Below are 18,057 nucleotides of genomic sequence, written 5' to 3' on the forward strand. Positions count from 1 at the left end.
TGTCTCCTCTCGTGTGGTTGCTCAGCATGGGTTAATGAATTGAGGCTTTGCTGTGGCACTTGAGGAGGGTGATGGGCGGTGTGTGCGTGCCTCATGGCCTTATTCAATTAAGCACTCTGCTCTTAATTTACTACTAAATCCTCCTTTAGTTTTTAGATTTCATAAAACCTTTCGTATGAGTATAAAGTGTGTTCTTGGTGTAGAAAATGTAGCTCATTTCTTCCCATCCCATGAGTTACACCTTGACCTAACGTTTTTACGTAGGGTAGTTATGCTTACTTTCGTTCCTTTTTAGGGTTTGCTGAAGATGGCGGTATATAGACTGAAGTAGCAAGGGTTGGTGAGGTTGATCGGGGTTTATCGGTTACAGAACAGGCTCCTCTAGGGGGGTATGAAGCACCGCCAAGTCCTTTGAGTTTTAGGCTGTTGCTAGTAGTACTCTGGCGAATAGTCTTGTTTTGTGACTATTTAGGTTTACGGCTAAGCATAGTGGGGTATCTAATCCCAGTTTGGGCCTTAGCTGTTGTGTAGTAGATTGTATTAAAGTCACTTTCGTGGTTTAGCTTGGTTTTAACTATGGCTTTTTACAGCTTAGTCAAGGCTTGACTTTATTTTGTGTAACTCCTTAACACTCTTTACGCGGTATGCCTATTAGCTTGGGTCAATCATATGACTGCGGTGGCTGGCACGAAATTTACCAACCCTGATTAACATGGCTCAGTCAAACTTTCGTTCATGGCTTAATTTTTATCACTGCTGTGTCCCGTGGGGGTGTGGCTAAGCAAGGTGTTGTGAGCTGCTGGTGTGGCGTGCTTGATACCTGCTCCTTTTGATCTTTGTGATTTGGAGGGCATTTTCACTGGGATGTAGATACTTGCATGTGTAAATCTGTTAAGAGCTAATAGAAAGGCTGGGACCAAACCTTTATGTTAGTGGGACTAGCAAGTCCATCTAGACATTTTCAGTGTCTTGCTTTATGAAAAGTTTAAGCTACATCAACCTGTTTATATATGAAGGACGTTAGTACAATTGTATTATGGGGCTTGTGTCAGATTTAGTATTGATTTATGAAAAAAATGCCTTGTAAATCTAGGGAGCAACCTGTCTAGGGGGGTGATGAATATCTAAGAAGGAGGTTAGTATTGAATGCGGGGGGGAAATCCCCTACGAGATACAGTTTTTTGACCCCAGGGGGGAATAGTAAAGTGCTATGTCCTGTAACCATTAATTAATTATGTCTTATAATCATTAATTTAAACATGGATGGTGGTTGTGCTAGCCAGATAACAAATACATACAAGTCCAGCTACGACCAGCTTTGACTGCGGCGGGGCCTCCCCGAGGCCATAGCTGAGTCCAAGCAAATCCCCCCCAAAAAATAAAAAAATACCAAATGTATGAAACCTCAGTTATGTGTGAGCATGGGCTGATTAGTCACTAACCCATCGAGATGTCTTATTTAAGGGGAACGAGTGGGCGATTTTAAGTGGACATGGCCCTGAAGTAAGAACCAGACGTCTTATAAAGATCATTAAATAGCTACCCCCACGATTAATGGGCCGGGTGAGAGAAGAGGGATCCCTGCCCAGCGGGTTGCTGGTTTCACGCGGCATGCTGATTAAGCTCGTGATCTAATGGAGCGGCCATAGTGTTAACTGACTAGAATTGATTTAAGTTCATGTATTATGTACGACCAATAATATTTATGTAATATGTAAAATTAATGAAATTTAATACGAGCTTTAACTGCCCGTGGGGAATATAATTGAATGCACAGTTATACATAGCATGTACATGTATACATCTACAAGGAGAACGCTACTATTGATATGGGGTATGTATGTGTATGGTCCACAACATGAAAATGTAATTAAATAAATTATTTTCAATACTGACATAGCACTGTGGGTTCACGGCTATCTACAATAAAGCTTTTTTCAAGGAATAGTTTATGTAGAATTTCAGCTTTGGGTGCTGATGGTGAGGCGTTAATGCTTCTTCCTTGAGTCTTGGGGAGGTGTGATCTTCTCCTTTTCCGGCTTACAAGGCCGGGGTATTTATTATACTACAAAGAGTCTTCATTTTAAGAGTTTATTTTCAATAAGGCTAGCTATTGGCATTAGGACTAGGCTTAAGAGAAAATATAGGATGGATGCTAGTTGACCTACGATTATGTATGGGTGTTCTACAGGTTGGCCTCCGATTCATGTCAGGGTTAACAGATCTGCGACTGGTACTCAGAACAGAAATTGGCTGAATGGTCGGAATATTATGCTTCATTGTTAGATGTATGGAGTATTGGGATAAATATTAAGATTAGGATGGAGAGTAGTAGGGCTAGGACGCCTCCTAGTTTGTTAGGGATGGATCGTAGAATTGCATATGCAAATAGGAAGTATCATTCTGGTTTAATATGTGCTGGAGTGCTTAATGGGTTTGCTGGGGTGTAATTGTCGGGGTCTCCTAGTTGATCGGGTGCAAATAGGGTTAGTATAAGTAGGACTAGGATTAGTAATAAAGCACCTAGAATATCCTTGATTGTGTAGTAGGGATGAAATGGAATTTTGTCTATGTTGGAGGGGATTCCTGTGGGGTTGTTGGATCTTGCTTCATGGAGAAATAGAAGGTGGACTATTGCCAGTGCTAGGATAATAAAGGGAAGGATAAAGTGGAAGGCAAAGAAGCGTGTTAGTGTTGCTTTGTCTACAGAGAAGCCGCCTCAGATTCATTCTACTAAGGTAGTGCCGATGTAGGGGATTGCTGATAGAAGGTTGGTGATGACAGTTGCGCCTTGTGAAAGAGCTGAACCAACAAATGTGGGCAAGCTAGGGTACTGTCTTCTTTTGAGAAATGACTGCCAGCTATGCATCATTTCAGGTAAACACCTAAAACCTCAAATAGGACCGCTATCAGAAGAAATTTCTTTGGCTATGAATGTCGTGTATGTTTTATTTATTTACATACTTCTTCCATTTTTTTGGTAAGGTAACTTTGGGCATATGAGGCAGGGCTGCTGTTAGCTCACACTCATCTTTCATGCAAAATAGAAAAAAGCATATCTTGTAGCAGACAAAGCTGGAAAGTATACAGGTTGGCAAGTGAGGGCACTTTTGTGTAAATTAGGAGGGGGAAAATGCCCCTTTCTCCTGGTAAGTGTGACCCCAAGCCAGGGCTGATAATCTGCACAGTTCTGAGGCATGAAGGTATTTACATCTGCTTTCTTCCCAGATACTTCAATAAAGTATTTTAAAATTTCATATCTGATAATGTTGCCTGGCTTTTAAAAGAGAAGATCTATTCCAGGATCCAAACCTGAAGCTCTAAATGAATTTTCACAATGGAATAAATGGTTTGTTTAGAAAGTAGGGTTAGATGATCATATGTGTACTCCTAAACTTGTATAATATCTCTGGAAAAAAAACAGAAAAATTGATTCTAAGATACCAGTAGTAGACTGTGTTTGCTTTTGTTTGTTAGTTTCCATGGGTATGATTGGCAATTTGTGTTTCTCAGAAAGGAGTCTAGAATGATGTGACAAGGAGTCTAAGAACACCACAGGGGAAATGGCAGCAGGTCTTTCTGGGAGATTGATTTTTTTTTTTCTGAGAATTGGCAGGAAATATTTTTATATTACAAATAAACCAGTACTCTTAGGGTTTCGGTTCTTTTAGATTATACATAAAATTTTCACATGAAGTGTATTTCTCTTTTAGTATTTTAGTATTGTAATCTTTAGTTTAAATAAACTTTCTCTTCAATGACTCTCATAGTTTCAACGTGCAAAGTGTTTTTAATTTTTAAGAATTGAATATTTTGTATTGAAAGGAGTACCTTTTAAAAATATATATATTTTTTATTTTCAAAATAAATCAGAGAACAGATGCATAGAAGTCGTTTCCTGTCTCAAGTAGTTGAAGATTCAGAGCCCATCAGAAACCAGAATTTTACAGATCTGTTAGCAGAACTACGGGTGGCACAGGTAAGTTGCATAAGGATTTTAACCATTAGCGATAGGAAAGATTGTTATAAAAATCTCTACATGTGTAAAAAAAAAATCTGCTTTTGTAATTTATGAAAAAATAAAATCTTATAAATTTCATACCAATTAAAAATTAGGAAATATCTAAGGTTAGCACTGGGACACGTGTGACCTTACTATAGAGGAGACAATGTGATGCTGGTTTTAGGTGGCATCCTCTTTATAATCCAACCTCTCATCAGGCATTTATCATGTGGAGCCATGTTGGAGGCATAACCTTATTTAGGGCATGTATACCTAACTTCAAATTCCTCATTGGAAATGTACGGCTAAACTAGGAAAATAAAGATAATCATTCACCTTAAAAAGTTAGTTGGCTTTTCCTCTGTCTTCCCAAGCAGACTGTTCACTTCTAGGGGGCGGAGACTATATCTGCAAATATGTGTGTCTGATGTGCCTAACACAGAGGTGAAATGCAATAGCTACTGTATAACTTTTTTCTTTATTTGTATTGAATTGTTATAAAGAATATGGCCTAGAATTTTCTAAAGCAGTATTTATCAATAGGAGAAGTTTGGGGATTTAGGGCAGATTAATTCTGTCTTAAGCAGAACAGTTCTATGCATTGCATGATTTTTATCACTCCTGTTGCCAGGAACTATGCTCATAGCACCCACCAGTTGCTGCAACACTCAAAACTACTGCCACGTTTCCAGACATCTCCTGTGGGAGGGCAGTCAACTCTCCCCACTCCCTCCCATTAAGAACCATAGCACTAAACTAAAAAGTCCTTCCAATCTATTTGAATGATTATGTAAATTAGAAAAATTCCAATTACATATCACTTTTTAATTAGAAATTTATTATATAAAGTTAGGTTATATAGCACTTTAAACATGCCTTAGTCCAATAATTGATGCTTAACAGACTTGTATGTAAAATACAGCTTCAAATATGAATCCATTAGAGAACTTTCTTAAGATGCATGTATGTATAGAATGATTAGATAGGTAGGCAGATAAGTAGAAAGAAGGAATACATGATTGGACACCCGCACTTATCAGTGGGCCTCAAAAACTAGCAAGTTAGGAGAGCAATTAACATTGCTGAAGTTTATGAAGGCTTGGGAAAACATGGTAAGGTTTCAAGCACAGCATTAGCTTCATTTGAAGGCTGTTATTAGTGACCTTTCAAAAGTGCTACTTTGAACACATTTTTTTCTGACAAACGGGAAACTAAAACTGCCACTGAAATCACTGGAAAATGCTGGCTAAAATATAAGAAACATCTTGTAAGTGCATATCCCAGCTCTCAAGAAAGTAAGGGGAATCTCTAGGGGTCAGAAATGAACAGGGATACAAACCTAGCAGTAAACATTGCTCCTAGGCTGCCAGTTTAGTAACCACGAGCCTTGAGCTTTAACAACAAAGTAGAGATAGGACCCCAGGACTTCAAAGGGGCCACATCCTTCAGTAAAACAGTGGTCTATGAAAAAATCCACCCACCTTCAGAAGGGGCTGAAATATCAAGAAAGTTTATCTGTCTTAACTTGATTTCTATATAGAGAGGGGGGATAAAAATCTCTGCTCAGTGTCTTACTAGTTGTTCAGTATAAATGTCATACCTACTGCCTTCATTTGTGTTTTAGTATTTGAATTGACACTACTTTCAAGGTTTGGTCATACTCAAACTGGAAAAAAAAAGTATCATAAAAGGTGGTCCTGAGTCAGTGATCATCTTAAGTGTGTCTATAAGAAACACATGCAAAACACTCTTAGGGGTATCCATCCTTAACCCAGCTCACATGGTATTCCTTCAGATAAAATCCTGCTGACGGTACGCCCAGAATGCAGAATTACACAACCCAGGGAAACAACCCACCGTGAGCAGGCATGGGATGATTTAATAAACAGCAGGATTAGAGCCCCAATCAAATTACTGAGTAGACTATGAAATAAATAGACTTTAAATGATTTAATATACAAAATAAGTGAGAAATTCAGTGCGAGGAAAGAACAAAACAGACTAGGCAAATTCAGAGAAAAATAAACAGAATAAGTAGAAAAATTAAATAGATCATACATAACTAAGAAGAAATTGGTAAACTAGAAGATAGATCTAAGGAGCTTAGAGTGAAACACAAAAAAATAGAGAAATGAAAAATATCAGCGATGTGAGATACTCTAGTATGTAATTAAATTTTTTTTTTAAGTAATGGCTAAGAATTGTCTAGAAATTAATAAAAGAGATGAATTCTCAAATTCAGGAAATACAGTGAGTCCTGCTCAGGATACATAATTTAAAATCTACATCTAAACCCATCATGGTGAAAGTACCAAAGGCAGGGAACACCTTAAAAGAAATCAGAAAGGGACTTCCCTGGTGGCACAGCAGTTAAAAATCCACCTGCCACTGCAGGGGACACGGGTTCGATCCCTGGTCCGGGAAGATCCCACGTGCTGCGGAACAACTAAACCAGTGCGCCACAGCTACTGAAGCCTGTGCGCCTAGAGCCCGTGCTCCGCAACAAGAGAAGCCACCGCAATGAGAAGCGGGCGCACCGCAACAAAGAGTAGCTCCTTCTTGCCGCAACTAGAGAAAGCCTGCGTGCAGCAACGAATACCCAATGCAGCCAAAAAAAAAAAGATTTAAAAAAAAAAAATCAAAAAAGAAAAAGTGTTAAAGATTATTTAGGGTTGTGTTTATTTGTGCAAATATTGAAAGATGGAATGTCATGTGTTAATTTTCATTCACTTTGGTTTTCTGAGTTTAAATAGTTTTAGAGCAAAAAATTCATACTGAGATAAATCTGTAATATAATATTCATATCAAACCTACTTATGTATAGTCTAATTTGTACCTTAAAAATTAATACCAATTAGTGTAGTCTTAAAATGTGAATTGTTTTTTTTTAAACTGTGGATGGACACATACTAAAAGCAAAGGTCCTGAGCCCTGCCCTTCTAGATTCCCAGGGTGGAGAGGAGGATGAGGCTGACTGCAGTTGGGCCAGTCAGTCAGGCAATCATCCTGGTGTTGGAAAAACAGTAGGTAAACAAGACAGACATGGGCCTTGCTCACTAGGAACCTATATTCTACCAGGGAAGACAGATAATAAGTAAACGAGAAATAGTTACAAATAGAGGTAAGTTCTTTGAGGAAAATAAGAACAGAGACTAACGGTAGGCAGGGCAGGGGTAAGGCAGCTGTGTCAACTCACCGTGCAAAGACCGAGCCTTCCAGCCAGGGGGAGGCACAGGCCCTGAGTCAGGATGGGGCTTTGTACCTTCCAGATGCAGAGGCACCTGAGGCAGAAGTGTGTGAGTAAGGACAAGAGTGATGGAAGAAAAGATCGGAGAGACAGGCAGAGGCCTCTGAGTGTCCACACAGTAGGTTCTTGTAGAAATTCAGTGCTCTTCTGAAAAGACATCCACAGAAGATCACACAGAAGATAAAACAGTGAAATGATACAGCTAGAACCACTATTATTCAAGCCCTTATGAATGGATTTATTTTCTTCATAAGACTGGATTTTAGATTCTAAGGTAGTGTGATAGAAAGTTTCTAAGAATTTTTATTTTGAAAATAAAATATACCAACTGTGCTCCAGGAGTTTATTCAGCAGTTATGAGTTCAGTTCAGTATACATTTATTGAGTACCTGCCATGTGCTTGGTGCCATAAAGTAAACAAGTAGTAAAATCAGTCTTGGTCCCCAAAGAGCTTTCAGCCTAATAAAGAGAAAAGGCTTGTACGCAAATAAGTGTTGTATGAAACAAAGTGGTAAATGCTATGCTAGAGGTACACTGAAAGTTTGTGGTAATGCTGGGGCAGGGATTATCAGGAATAGCCTCATTTGAACTATGCTTTGAAGGATAAGTATGACTTTGGCAAGGCGAGGAATGAGGGCAGTTGAGAGAGTGCGGCATGTGAGCACATTGAGAATTTAACTTTTTTTTAAATGTGCCAAGCATTTTTTTGCATTTGTGATATAGGGATGAGCAAAGTAAAGTTCTGCTTTCAAGTAAATGTCTATGTCAGGCGGTGATGAGTGTGTGAGAAGAAAAAAAAGCAGCACACTTGGGGGCCAGGATGAGGGTTGCCATTTTAGAGTGATCAGGGAAGGCCTTCCTGGGGCCTCGTTTGAACAGAAATCCTGATAAAGTGAAGGAACGAACCACCTGGCTATGTGAGGGCAGAGGAGACAGTAAGTGCAAAAACACCGTGGGGTCGGAACGTGCTGGGCGGGTTCAAAGAACAGTCGGGAGGTCTCTGCAGCTGGTGTGGAGTGCGAGGGGGAGATTTGCCGGAGATGCGTCAGAGGAGTGGGCGCGACTGGGTTCTGTGACACTGAAGGTCATGGGCAGGACTGTGGGCTTCCCCCAAGAGGGGTGGGAGCCGCCAGAGAGCTTCAGACAGAAGACTGACATTAACTGACTCTTGAAGACAGTTGCTCTGGCTGCTGTGAGGAGAAAAGGCTGTAGGTGCTGAGAGTGGAGGAGGCAGACTGGTTAGGAGGGTATTGGAGTAACCCAGGAGAAGTGAGAACGGCAGAGTGGAAGGGCTTGGAAGCTGTGCTGAGTTAGGTGATTAGAACTGATTCTAGTAGGCTCTGGGGAGCTCGTGATCGTTTGGAGGGGAATGGTGATAAGGTCAAGCTAAAATTTAGAAAAATAATTAGCAGTGTTTATGATGACGTGGGTGAAAGAGACTCTCTACCCCAATTTATTGTGGTTGGAAATCATTTGCTTTTGTATTTTTATGAATATCAAGAAAGAAAAAAACAGTTTATTGGAAGACATCAAAAGACTGAAGCAGGACAAACAGGCTCTTGAAGTAGACTTGGAAAAAGTGAAGAAAGAGAGAGACCAAGCCAAAGACCAGATTGCTTATGCCACAGGTAAAAGTCTGAGCTGAAATGGTTTACTTTTATACTCCTAACTGTTCTAATCTTGAATTAAGTAATAGCAGTTGGATAGTGTAATTAAAGTGCTATTCCTTGAAGTGTATTGTAATTTTAGAAACTTAAAAAAATTAGTTAATAGGTATGTGCATTTGATTGGTTTTAGCAGCAATAATTGGGAGACCAAAGAAAGTCACAGATTGTTTTGAATTCATGGCATTGTAAGCTTAGTTGTTTACAGTCATCCCAGCTAAACTGTGACTTTCCAGGGCATGGTCTCCCTTTTGATCCCTGGGTCTGAAACATAAGCTCTCAAGTATTTACCAAATGAACAAATGTTTGTAGAAACTATGTTTGTAGAAACACAAGGATGGATATGGTATACCCCACCAGGGAAAACAAAGGAGAGTAAGATAAGAATGCAGAGGAGAGTAAGATAAGAAAGTTTAATATTAAAAAAATTAGAAATAAACATGAGGGTGCTAATAAGGGTTTCAGAGAGGAATGGCATTTGAGGGTCCTGACAGATGGAGAGATTCAGGAGTAAACGAATGGAGGGGGTCGCTCAAGAGTGTTTCATGAACGTGTTTTTGGATACACCTGTGGATTGTGGCTTAGGATGGCAGAACACAGGGCTAGAAAGGTTGATCAGAGAACCCCTTGTTTGCCAAAGTAAGGATCTTTCCTCTGTGATATTATGATCTCAGTGTAAGATGTGTATAGTAAAATCCACTTAACTGTTTGTAAGAAATTGACTTTCTTCATCTGTAAAATAGAATAACAACAATATTTCGCATCATATGTTTGTTGTATTAAATAAAATCTTACATGGGAAGCACTCTCTAATGTTTGCCATTGTTACTTTTTAATATAATTATAGGAATTCTTCATTTTTATTATCTCCTGAATCCAACATTTATCTTCATAGAAAAGACTTTACTTTTATAATGAAAGTCAGTGGGAAAACAAGTGATTTATCAAAAATTTCTATATGCCAACTTTGCTACAAGTTTGAGGATTTGGACTCTGAACACAGTCTTCATCCTCCTTTACTAATACACTAAACTAGACACAGCCTTGCATACATTAGTTGTTTTTGGCCTCTTATTTTTTTCTTAATGCTTTCATTAGAGAGACATTGGTTTTCATTTAAAATCTTTCAATGTAGTTTATTTCCATATTTTGAAAAGTTACAATGGAGTTATTGTATTACTTTATCTTATAGGTGAAAAATTATATGAAATAAAAATTTTAGAAGAAACACATAAACAAGAAATAAGTCACCTGCAAAAAAGATTACAGTGGTACGCCGAAAATCAGGAACTTCTGGATAAAGATGCAGTTCGGCTTAAAGAAGCAAATGAAGAAATTGAGAAGCTGAAACTTGAGGTAATATGATCATTTCAGAATGTATTTCTATAGATGAACCCTATTATCTTCAATACTCCTTCATAGCTTTGTGTCATCAAATCAATATACTCGAAATTCTGTTCATTAAAATGGCCGGTTTGACTTTGGTTTGTGTTTATTTGTGTAGTCTATTTTAGATTAGCCTGAGAATAACAGTTAGCCGTCTGTATCCACAAGTTCCCGATCCAGCAGATTCAACCAACTGTGGATTGAAAATATTTGGAAGAAAACCAGAGTTTCAAAAAGCAGAACTTGAATTTGCTGTTCACTGGCAGCTATTTTCATAGCATTTACATTGTTTTAGGTATTATAAGTAATCTAGAGATGATTTAAAGTATATGGGAGTTACAGGCAAATACTACACCATTTCATACAAGGGACTTGAGCATCCCTGGGGCTTCGGCATGCCCGGATCTTAGTATCTGCAGGGGTCTGGGAACCAGTGCCCCACGGTTACCAAGGGGCAACTGTAAATCCAAGCTCCTTAGCACAGCCTGTGAGGTCCTCGTGTGGTCTGAACCCTGCCTGTCTCTCCAGCCCCATCCATACTGCACTCCCCGGTCACTGTCCTCCCAACCACACGGGCCTCCCTCTGGTTCTTGAACATGCCGAGCTCGTTCCACTTGTTGCTTTGGCCTAGAGTGTGCTCTGACCTAGCTTCTTCCTGTGTCTCACTCCTTGTTCAAGTCTCAGCTCTGATTTCTACTCCCCAGAAAGATCTTCCTGACCTCTTAATCTAATGTAGCTACCAGTCTCGCCTCCCCTGACTCTTTCTTCTCATTCCTTGAGTTTATTTTTTTCATAGTACTTGTCACTCTCTGAAGTTATTTAATTTACTTAATGATTTTGTTTATTAGCTTTTCAACTGTCTCCTTCCATTAGGATATAAGCACCATGAAAGCAGGGACCTGGCTTGTCTTGTTTGCTCTCCATATCTCCAGCACAGTGCCCTATCTGGGATCTAATGAGTGAATTAATGAACTGCCATTATGCTTCCCTCTTGGTGTTTCTCTGCTGTGTTTTAAATATGCTTCTTAACATGGTCTTTCCTTATTGGTAGGTTGAGAAACTGAAAGCTGAATCTGGAAATCCATCCATCCAGCAGAAGATACGTTTAAAAGAAAAAGCAACTGATGCCAAAAAAATTCAGGATCTAGAGCGACAAGTACGTGTTCAGGGTAAATTTTCATTAAGATATTTTATATACAGAGCATTTTTGTTTTCTCTTTTTATAATTTATTTATTTATTTATTTATTTTTGGCTGTGTTGGGTTTTCATTTCTGTGCACAGCCTTTCTCTAGTTGTGGCGAGCGGGGGCTACTCTTCATCGCAGTGCACTAGCTTCTCATTGTCGTGGCTTCTCTTGTTGCGGAGCACAGGCTCTAGACGCGCAGGCTCAGTAGCTGTGCCTCACGGGCTTAGTTGCTTCGCGGCATGTGGGATCTTCCCAGACCAGGGCTCGAACCCGTGTCCCCTGCATTGGCAGGCAGATTCTCAACCACTGTGCCACCAGGGAAGCCCCTGTTTTCTCTTTTGTTTCAGGAGTTCCTACAAGATGTAGTCAACCTGGAAATTTTTGGTTTTATTCATTAATTTTAATATAGAACTGCCTCTGCTTTAAACTTTGAATACAGTATTTAAAGTAACAGTAAAACACAGTAAACAACATTATTTTATGTACTCTGTGGCTTTTTGCATAAAGAATTTTTAAGAGTAATGTGTCTCATTAGGTGGTAGACCTATTAATGAAAGGTTATTTGCATATCCCACTCTATTCGACATCCAGGAAGAAAGAAACAGAACTTTGCCACTGGGTGTAGAGCTAGGATTCCTTCTCCTGAGGAAGGATAGGCAAGAGAGGAGGGAAGGGAAGGAGACTCTCCAGTTGGGAACACGTTAGTAGCGCTAGGGAAGTCCAGCAGAACACCCTGGAAACCGAACATCCCCTCCCAGAGAGCTGGCCATAATTTTGAGCTCTGGCTTACTGTTTAGGCTTAGAAATACTCATTTCATGGTCATTGTGGCTGGAAGACTTTTTTCAAAACCCATATAGTAACACTTACTAGGATAAATTTTTTTTTTTTCATTGAAATAGTTGTTTTGTAGGCTGGAATATTAATTGTACCTTATGTTTTTAAAGCCTTCTATAACGTAGTATTTGTGTTCCAAACTAAATATTAAAACAAAATTAGAATTTCCAGTCCTGTTCATAAGAGAACATGATTCTGTAGTCAAGTCATGACCCTTAGACATACAGCTATTATTCCATCACAAACGTGAAACTGTGAGGTCATCACTGGGCTGCATATTATCCCAGTTTTATGAGAAGAAGGAAAACTAAGCAAAAAATTAACTTTGTTACTTTACAGGACCTGTTATATTAAAAGGTATGATTTGGTAGTTTGGTTTAGTGGCCAGGAAAGGAACAGGACTGAAATGGTTTGAAGAGCGAGAAATATTCTGAAATAACTATAGGCTAGGTCGCTTGGCTTTTTTTTTTTTTTTTTCCAGTGTCTAAGACTTAGATTAGCCTATGTAGAAGAAGCTATCCAGAATTGTGAGAGAGGAAAGACCAAAGGAACCACTTCTCCACTAGATGATTTTATTTTAAGAGAATAATGTAGAACTGAACGTATGAGAGTAAAAAATAAAGCATGCTTAAAAACAAGATTTGAAACGGTGATCCATATGGATCAGAAATATAACGTTTTATCAACGTAACCTCCCTCTTTTACTAACACTTTCATTAAAAATTTATTGGTTTACTGTCTTAGATTATATCTTTCTAAAATATTGTTAATATTTTGTATAGTTTGCTCACATTTCAGATCTTACTCTGTTCCCTTGAACAGAACATTTCTATCCTAATGATTTTAAATCTTAATACGTATTTTATAATCAAGGTATATCACAATATATTCAGAATCAGTTTGAGCCATATCCTGAAATAGATTAATTGTAGAATGAAACATCTTTTTTTCTAAATAGCACGTAAGTAATAGTGGGGCTAATTTATATGCATGTTATGGTGAAAATTTCCGATTATGTGTGTTCATTCATGCTTTTATTTAATGGAATATTCCATAGTTTAATTTCCAGTGAGATTTAAAAAACAACAACAACAAGAGCCACACTGGTATCAGAGACCAAAGAATAAATTTAAAAGCAAAATGAAAGAAGATAGAAATAAAATTAATTTTCTACCAAAAATGTAGTATACTTTGCAAAATATCAAAGTCAGATTGAAAATATTGTTTAGAATTTTAAATTAATATGTTAATTGTAAATATGTTAAAACAAATTCATTTTTAAAAATCTAGATCTCTTTTTAATATACATGGTGTCTATGTGTGTGTGTATATATATATATACACCTTTATATGCTTAAGGCTCAGTAGCTGTGCCTCACGGGCTTAGTTGCTTCGCGGCATGTGGGATCTTCCCAGACCAGGGCTCGAACCCGTGTCCCCTGCATTGGCAGGCAGATTCTCAACCACTGTGCCACCAGGGAAGCCCCTGTTTTCTCTTTTGTTTCAGGAGTTCCTACAAGATGTAGTCAACCTGGAAATTTTTGGTTTTATTCATTAATTTTAATATAGAACTGCCTCTGCTTTAAACTTTGAATACAGTATTTAAAGTAACAGTAAAACACAGTAAACAACATTATTTTATGTACTCTGTGGCTTTTTGCATAAAGAATTTTTAAGAGTAATGTGTCTCATTAGGTGGTAGACCTATTAATGAAAGGTTATTTGCATATCCCACTCTATTCGACATCCAGGAAGAAAGAAACAGAACTTTGCCACTGGGTGTAGAGCTAGGATTCCTTCTCCTGAGGAAGGATAGGCAAGAGAGGAGGGAAGGGAAGGAGACTCTCCAGTTGGGAACACGTTAGTAGCGCTAGGGAAGTCCAGCAGAACACCCTGGAAACCGAACATCCCCTCCCAGAGAGCTGGCCATAATTTTGAGCTCTGGCTTACTGTTTAGGCTTAGAAATACTCATTTCATGGTCATTGTGGCTGGAAGACTTTTTTCAAAACCCATATAGTAACACTTACTAGGATAAATTTTTTTTTTTTCATTGAAATAGTTGTTTTGTAGGCTGGAATATTAATTGTACCTTATGTTTTTAAAGCCTTCTATAACGTAGTATTTGTGTTCCAAACTAAATATTAAAACAAAATTAGAATTTCCAGTCCTGTTCATAAGAGAACATGATTCTGTAGTCAAGTCATGACCCTTAGACATACAGCTATTATTCCATCACAAACGTGAAACTGTGAGGTCATCACTGGGCTGCATATTATCCCAGTTTTATGAGAAGAAGGAAAACTAAGCAAAAAATTAACTTTGTTACTTTACAGGACCTGTTATATTAAAAGGTATGATTTGGTAGTTTGGTTTAGTGGCCAGGAAAGGAACAGGACTGAAATGGTTTGAAGAGCGAGAAATATTCTGAAATAACTATAGGCTAGGTCGCTTGGCTTTTTTTTTTTTTTTTTTCCAGTGTCTAAGACTTAGATTAGCCTATGTAGAAGAAGCTATCCAGAATTGTGAGAGAGGAAAGACCAAAGGAACCACTTCTCCACTAGATGATTTTATTTTAAGAGAATAATGTAGAACTGAACGTATGAGAGTAAAAAATAAAGCATGCTTAAAAACAAGATTTGAAACGGTGATCCATATGGATCAGAAATATAACGTTTTATCAACGTAACCTCCCTCTTTTACTAACACTTTCATTAAAAATTTATTGGTTTACTGTCTTAGATTATATCTTTCTAAAATATTGTTAATATTTTGTATAGTTTGCTCACATTTCAGATCTTACTCTGTTCCCTTGAACAGAACATTTCTATCCTAATGATTTTAAATCTTAATACGTATTTTATAATCAAGGTATATCACAATATATTCAGAATCAGTTTGAGCCATATCCTGAAATAGATTAATTGTAGAATGAAACATCTTTTTTTCTAAATAGCACGTAAGTAATAGTGGGGCTAATTTATATGCATGTTATGGTGAAAATTTCCGATTATGTGTGTTCATTCATGCTTTTATTTAATGGAATATTCCATAGTTTAATTTCCAGTGAGATTTAAAAAACAACAACAACAAGAGCCACACTGGTATCAGAGACCAAAGAATAAATTTAAAAGCAAAATGAAAGAAGATAGAAATAAAATTAATTTTCTACCAAAAATGTAGTATACTTTGCAAAATATCAAAGTCAGATTGAAAATATTGTTTAGAATTTTAAATTAATATGTTAATTGTAAATATGTTAAAACAAATTCATTTTTAAAAATCTAGATCTCTTTTTAATATACATGGTGTCTATGTGTGTGTGTATATATATATATACACCTTTATATGCTTATATCTAATCTAGATTTTTAATACCAGGGGAAGCAAAATGAAAAATTTTGCAGATGAAATGATCCATTTTTGTATCTGGATGTATCCCACTTTATGGTATATCTGTGAATGTGCAAGCAGTCTTCAGGAATGGAAATATTTGCTGTTAACTTTGCAAATGATATGACCCTTAAGTACCTACTAGGAACAATATTCAGTCTATAAACAGGATTTTGAGCAACCCATCTTGCCTTTGGAAAGGTAGTTTTTGGGACCAGATCATATATAATAAAAACCATTATCAGGCCCTCACCACATGCTGGGCACTCGGCTGAGCACTTCACCAAGATAAATGTCATCTGATCCTTACTTAAATATATGAACACCATGAAATCAGTATTGTTACCTCCCCATTTTACCGATGAGGCGAAAGAGATACATAGATTGAGGAGATGACATGGGTCACAAAGCCGCTAACACACTGTTAACTTCAGACACGCTCTAACCTCTGCACTAGACCACCTCTTAGGTGCTATTTTATTTATTTTATTGCATGCTCAGGGGTTAGAAGACTGTTCAATGAAGTTTTAGTCTCTTAATCTATGTTTTTCAAAGGTATCTTAACATAATACCTTTAACAAAAGCAGGTATACACACGTGTATATAATATCAAGCTCTAATATCTGGACCCAGGTGCAGTTTTTCCTTACAGAAAGATTGTGTAGTATGTTATTGTTTTAATAGACTAAATGAAAAGTTGTTTTTATGAGGACTTCATTAAATGTCATCTAATCCTCTTTGCTTCCTGATTGAAAGAAGTCATTTTAAAGTAAATTAAACTTTATTTGGAGGAGGGCTGGGGTAGGGGGGAGGTTGTTGCAGGCAGGGGCAGGCGCTTAGGAAGCTGTATGTTTATTACAAAAGCTTTGCACATTCATGTGCATATAAGTAATTTTTCAATCAGTAGACAGTGTAAACACTTATCTGGGGGGGGGGGTCTGTGGAAAAAAGGGAGGGGGAAAGAGCTTTGTCCTCACAAAGATTGGTTGTTACTAGTATAATAGGAAGACCCAAGATCTATTTCAAATAAACATAAGAGGATTTCTGTAAATTAACCAGTATTAGATTAGACATTATACTATAGCGTGTTTTAATCAGATAATCTAGGATATAAAATTTGAAATTAATTTGTGCTGCTGTGCATTTGATTCAGTCTTGAGATGTGATATGAACATCTTTGAAACCTAGACGTGACTGATAGAGCATAATCTACATTTTTACATTAAGCTGCTTAATTTTATTATATTTGTGACCTTAACATGCATACAAAAATATTTTAATAGGTTAAGGAAATGGAAGGAATTCTAAAGAGACGATATCCCAATTCTTTGCCTGCTCTAATATTGGCTGCAGCAGCAGCTGGTGATACAGTGGATAGAAATACAGTGGAGTTTATGGAAAAAAGGATAAAAAAACTAGAAGCTGATCTGGAGGGCAAAGATGAAGAAGCCAAGAAAAGCCTTCGGACCATGGAACAGCAGTTTCAGAAAATGAAGGTAAGTGCCGGGTAGCCATGGCGATGGGGCTCAGAGATGTACCATGGGGGCTGGGGGCTTCTTAGAATGAGACCGAAGAGTATGTCTTTGGAGGGCAGAGACCAAATAGAGGAATGAATTCCAGCCCCCGCCCCCTTTTAATCTATCTAAATGTACCTTTTTCCTTTTTCCAGTCCGTATCCCACCCGCCTCTCCTGCCCCTGCTCACTTCCAGCCACTTCCTCCTTTCATTTCTGATTCCCAGTGCACACCAAGCATTTCAGTTGCCTTCGCATGTGCTCTTCCTACTTCCAAAATACCCCTGCTTCCACTTATCCCCAAATTTACACACATCCCTCAAAGCTGAACTTGAATGTGCTCCCTCTGTGCCATCTTTCTTTCCTTCCTTCCTTCCCTCAGGCCTCCAGACACACCCGGGTGCCCCTCTGCACCATGTTCATAGGCCCATTATCGCAGTTATCATAGGAGATTGAAATTTGCCATGTCACTCTCCTCACCGGGCTGTGAACTGTTTGAAGGCAGGAACTGAGTTTATCTCTAGGATCTGGCACAGTGCCTGGCATGCAGTTGTAGCGCAGTAAATACATTCAGTGATTGAATGAACAAAGCTCTTTCATGCCTCCCTCCACAGAGTAGACTATTAGGTTATTTTGTTAATAATAAGAAAGCTCCAATATGCAAATTCTAAGCTGACTTATTACTCCTATGAGATTTCTAAATTGATGTTAGAAGGTTGAAAATGTGCTATTTCTTACAGATATCAGTAGCCCCAACTGCTTTCCCTATTTATCCTCAGGGAATATATGAGGTTAAAATAAGTTTTGGTATATAAAAACTTGTAATGTTAT

General features: G+C 38.0%; 1 protein-coding gene across 4 annotated transcripts in view; it reads left to right on the forward strand.

The window, feature by feature from the left end:
* CEP162 (centrosomal protein 162) overlaps positions 1-18,057 on the forward strand; it is a 102,858-nt gene that overhangs the window by 55,658 nt on the left and 29,143 nt on the right. For all 4 annotated transcript variants that reach the window (XM_007103819.4, XM_007103820.4, XM_055087638.1 and 1 more), the window contains 5 exons: positions 3,874-3,979; positions 8,752-8,878; positions 10,107-10,270; positions 11,352-11,456; positions 16,997-17,209. In XM_007103819.4, the coding sequence (XP_007103881.1) occupies positions 3,874-3,979; positions 8,752-8,878; positions 10,107-10,270; positions 11,352-11,456; positions 16,997-17,209 (715 nt within the window). The remainder of the gene's footprint in view (positions 1-3,873; positions 3,980-8,751; positions 8,879-10,106; positions 10,271-11,351; positions 11,457-16,996; positions 17,210-18,057) is intronic.

Source organism: Physeter macrocephalus, chromosome 10 (genome assembly GCF_002837175.3).
Source record: "Physeter macrocephalus isolate SW-GA chromosome 10, ASM283717v5, whole genome shotgun sequence".
Classification (NCBI taxonomy): domain Eukaryota; kingdom Metazoa; phylum Chordata; class Mammalia; order Artiodactyla; family Physeteridae; genus Physeter; species Physeter macrocephalus.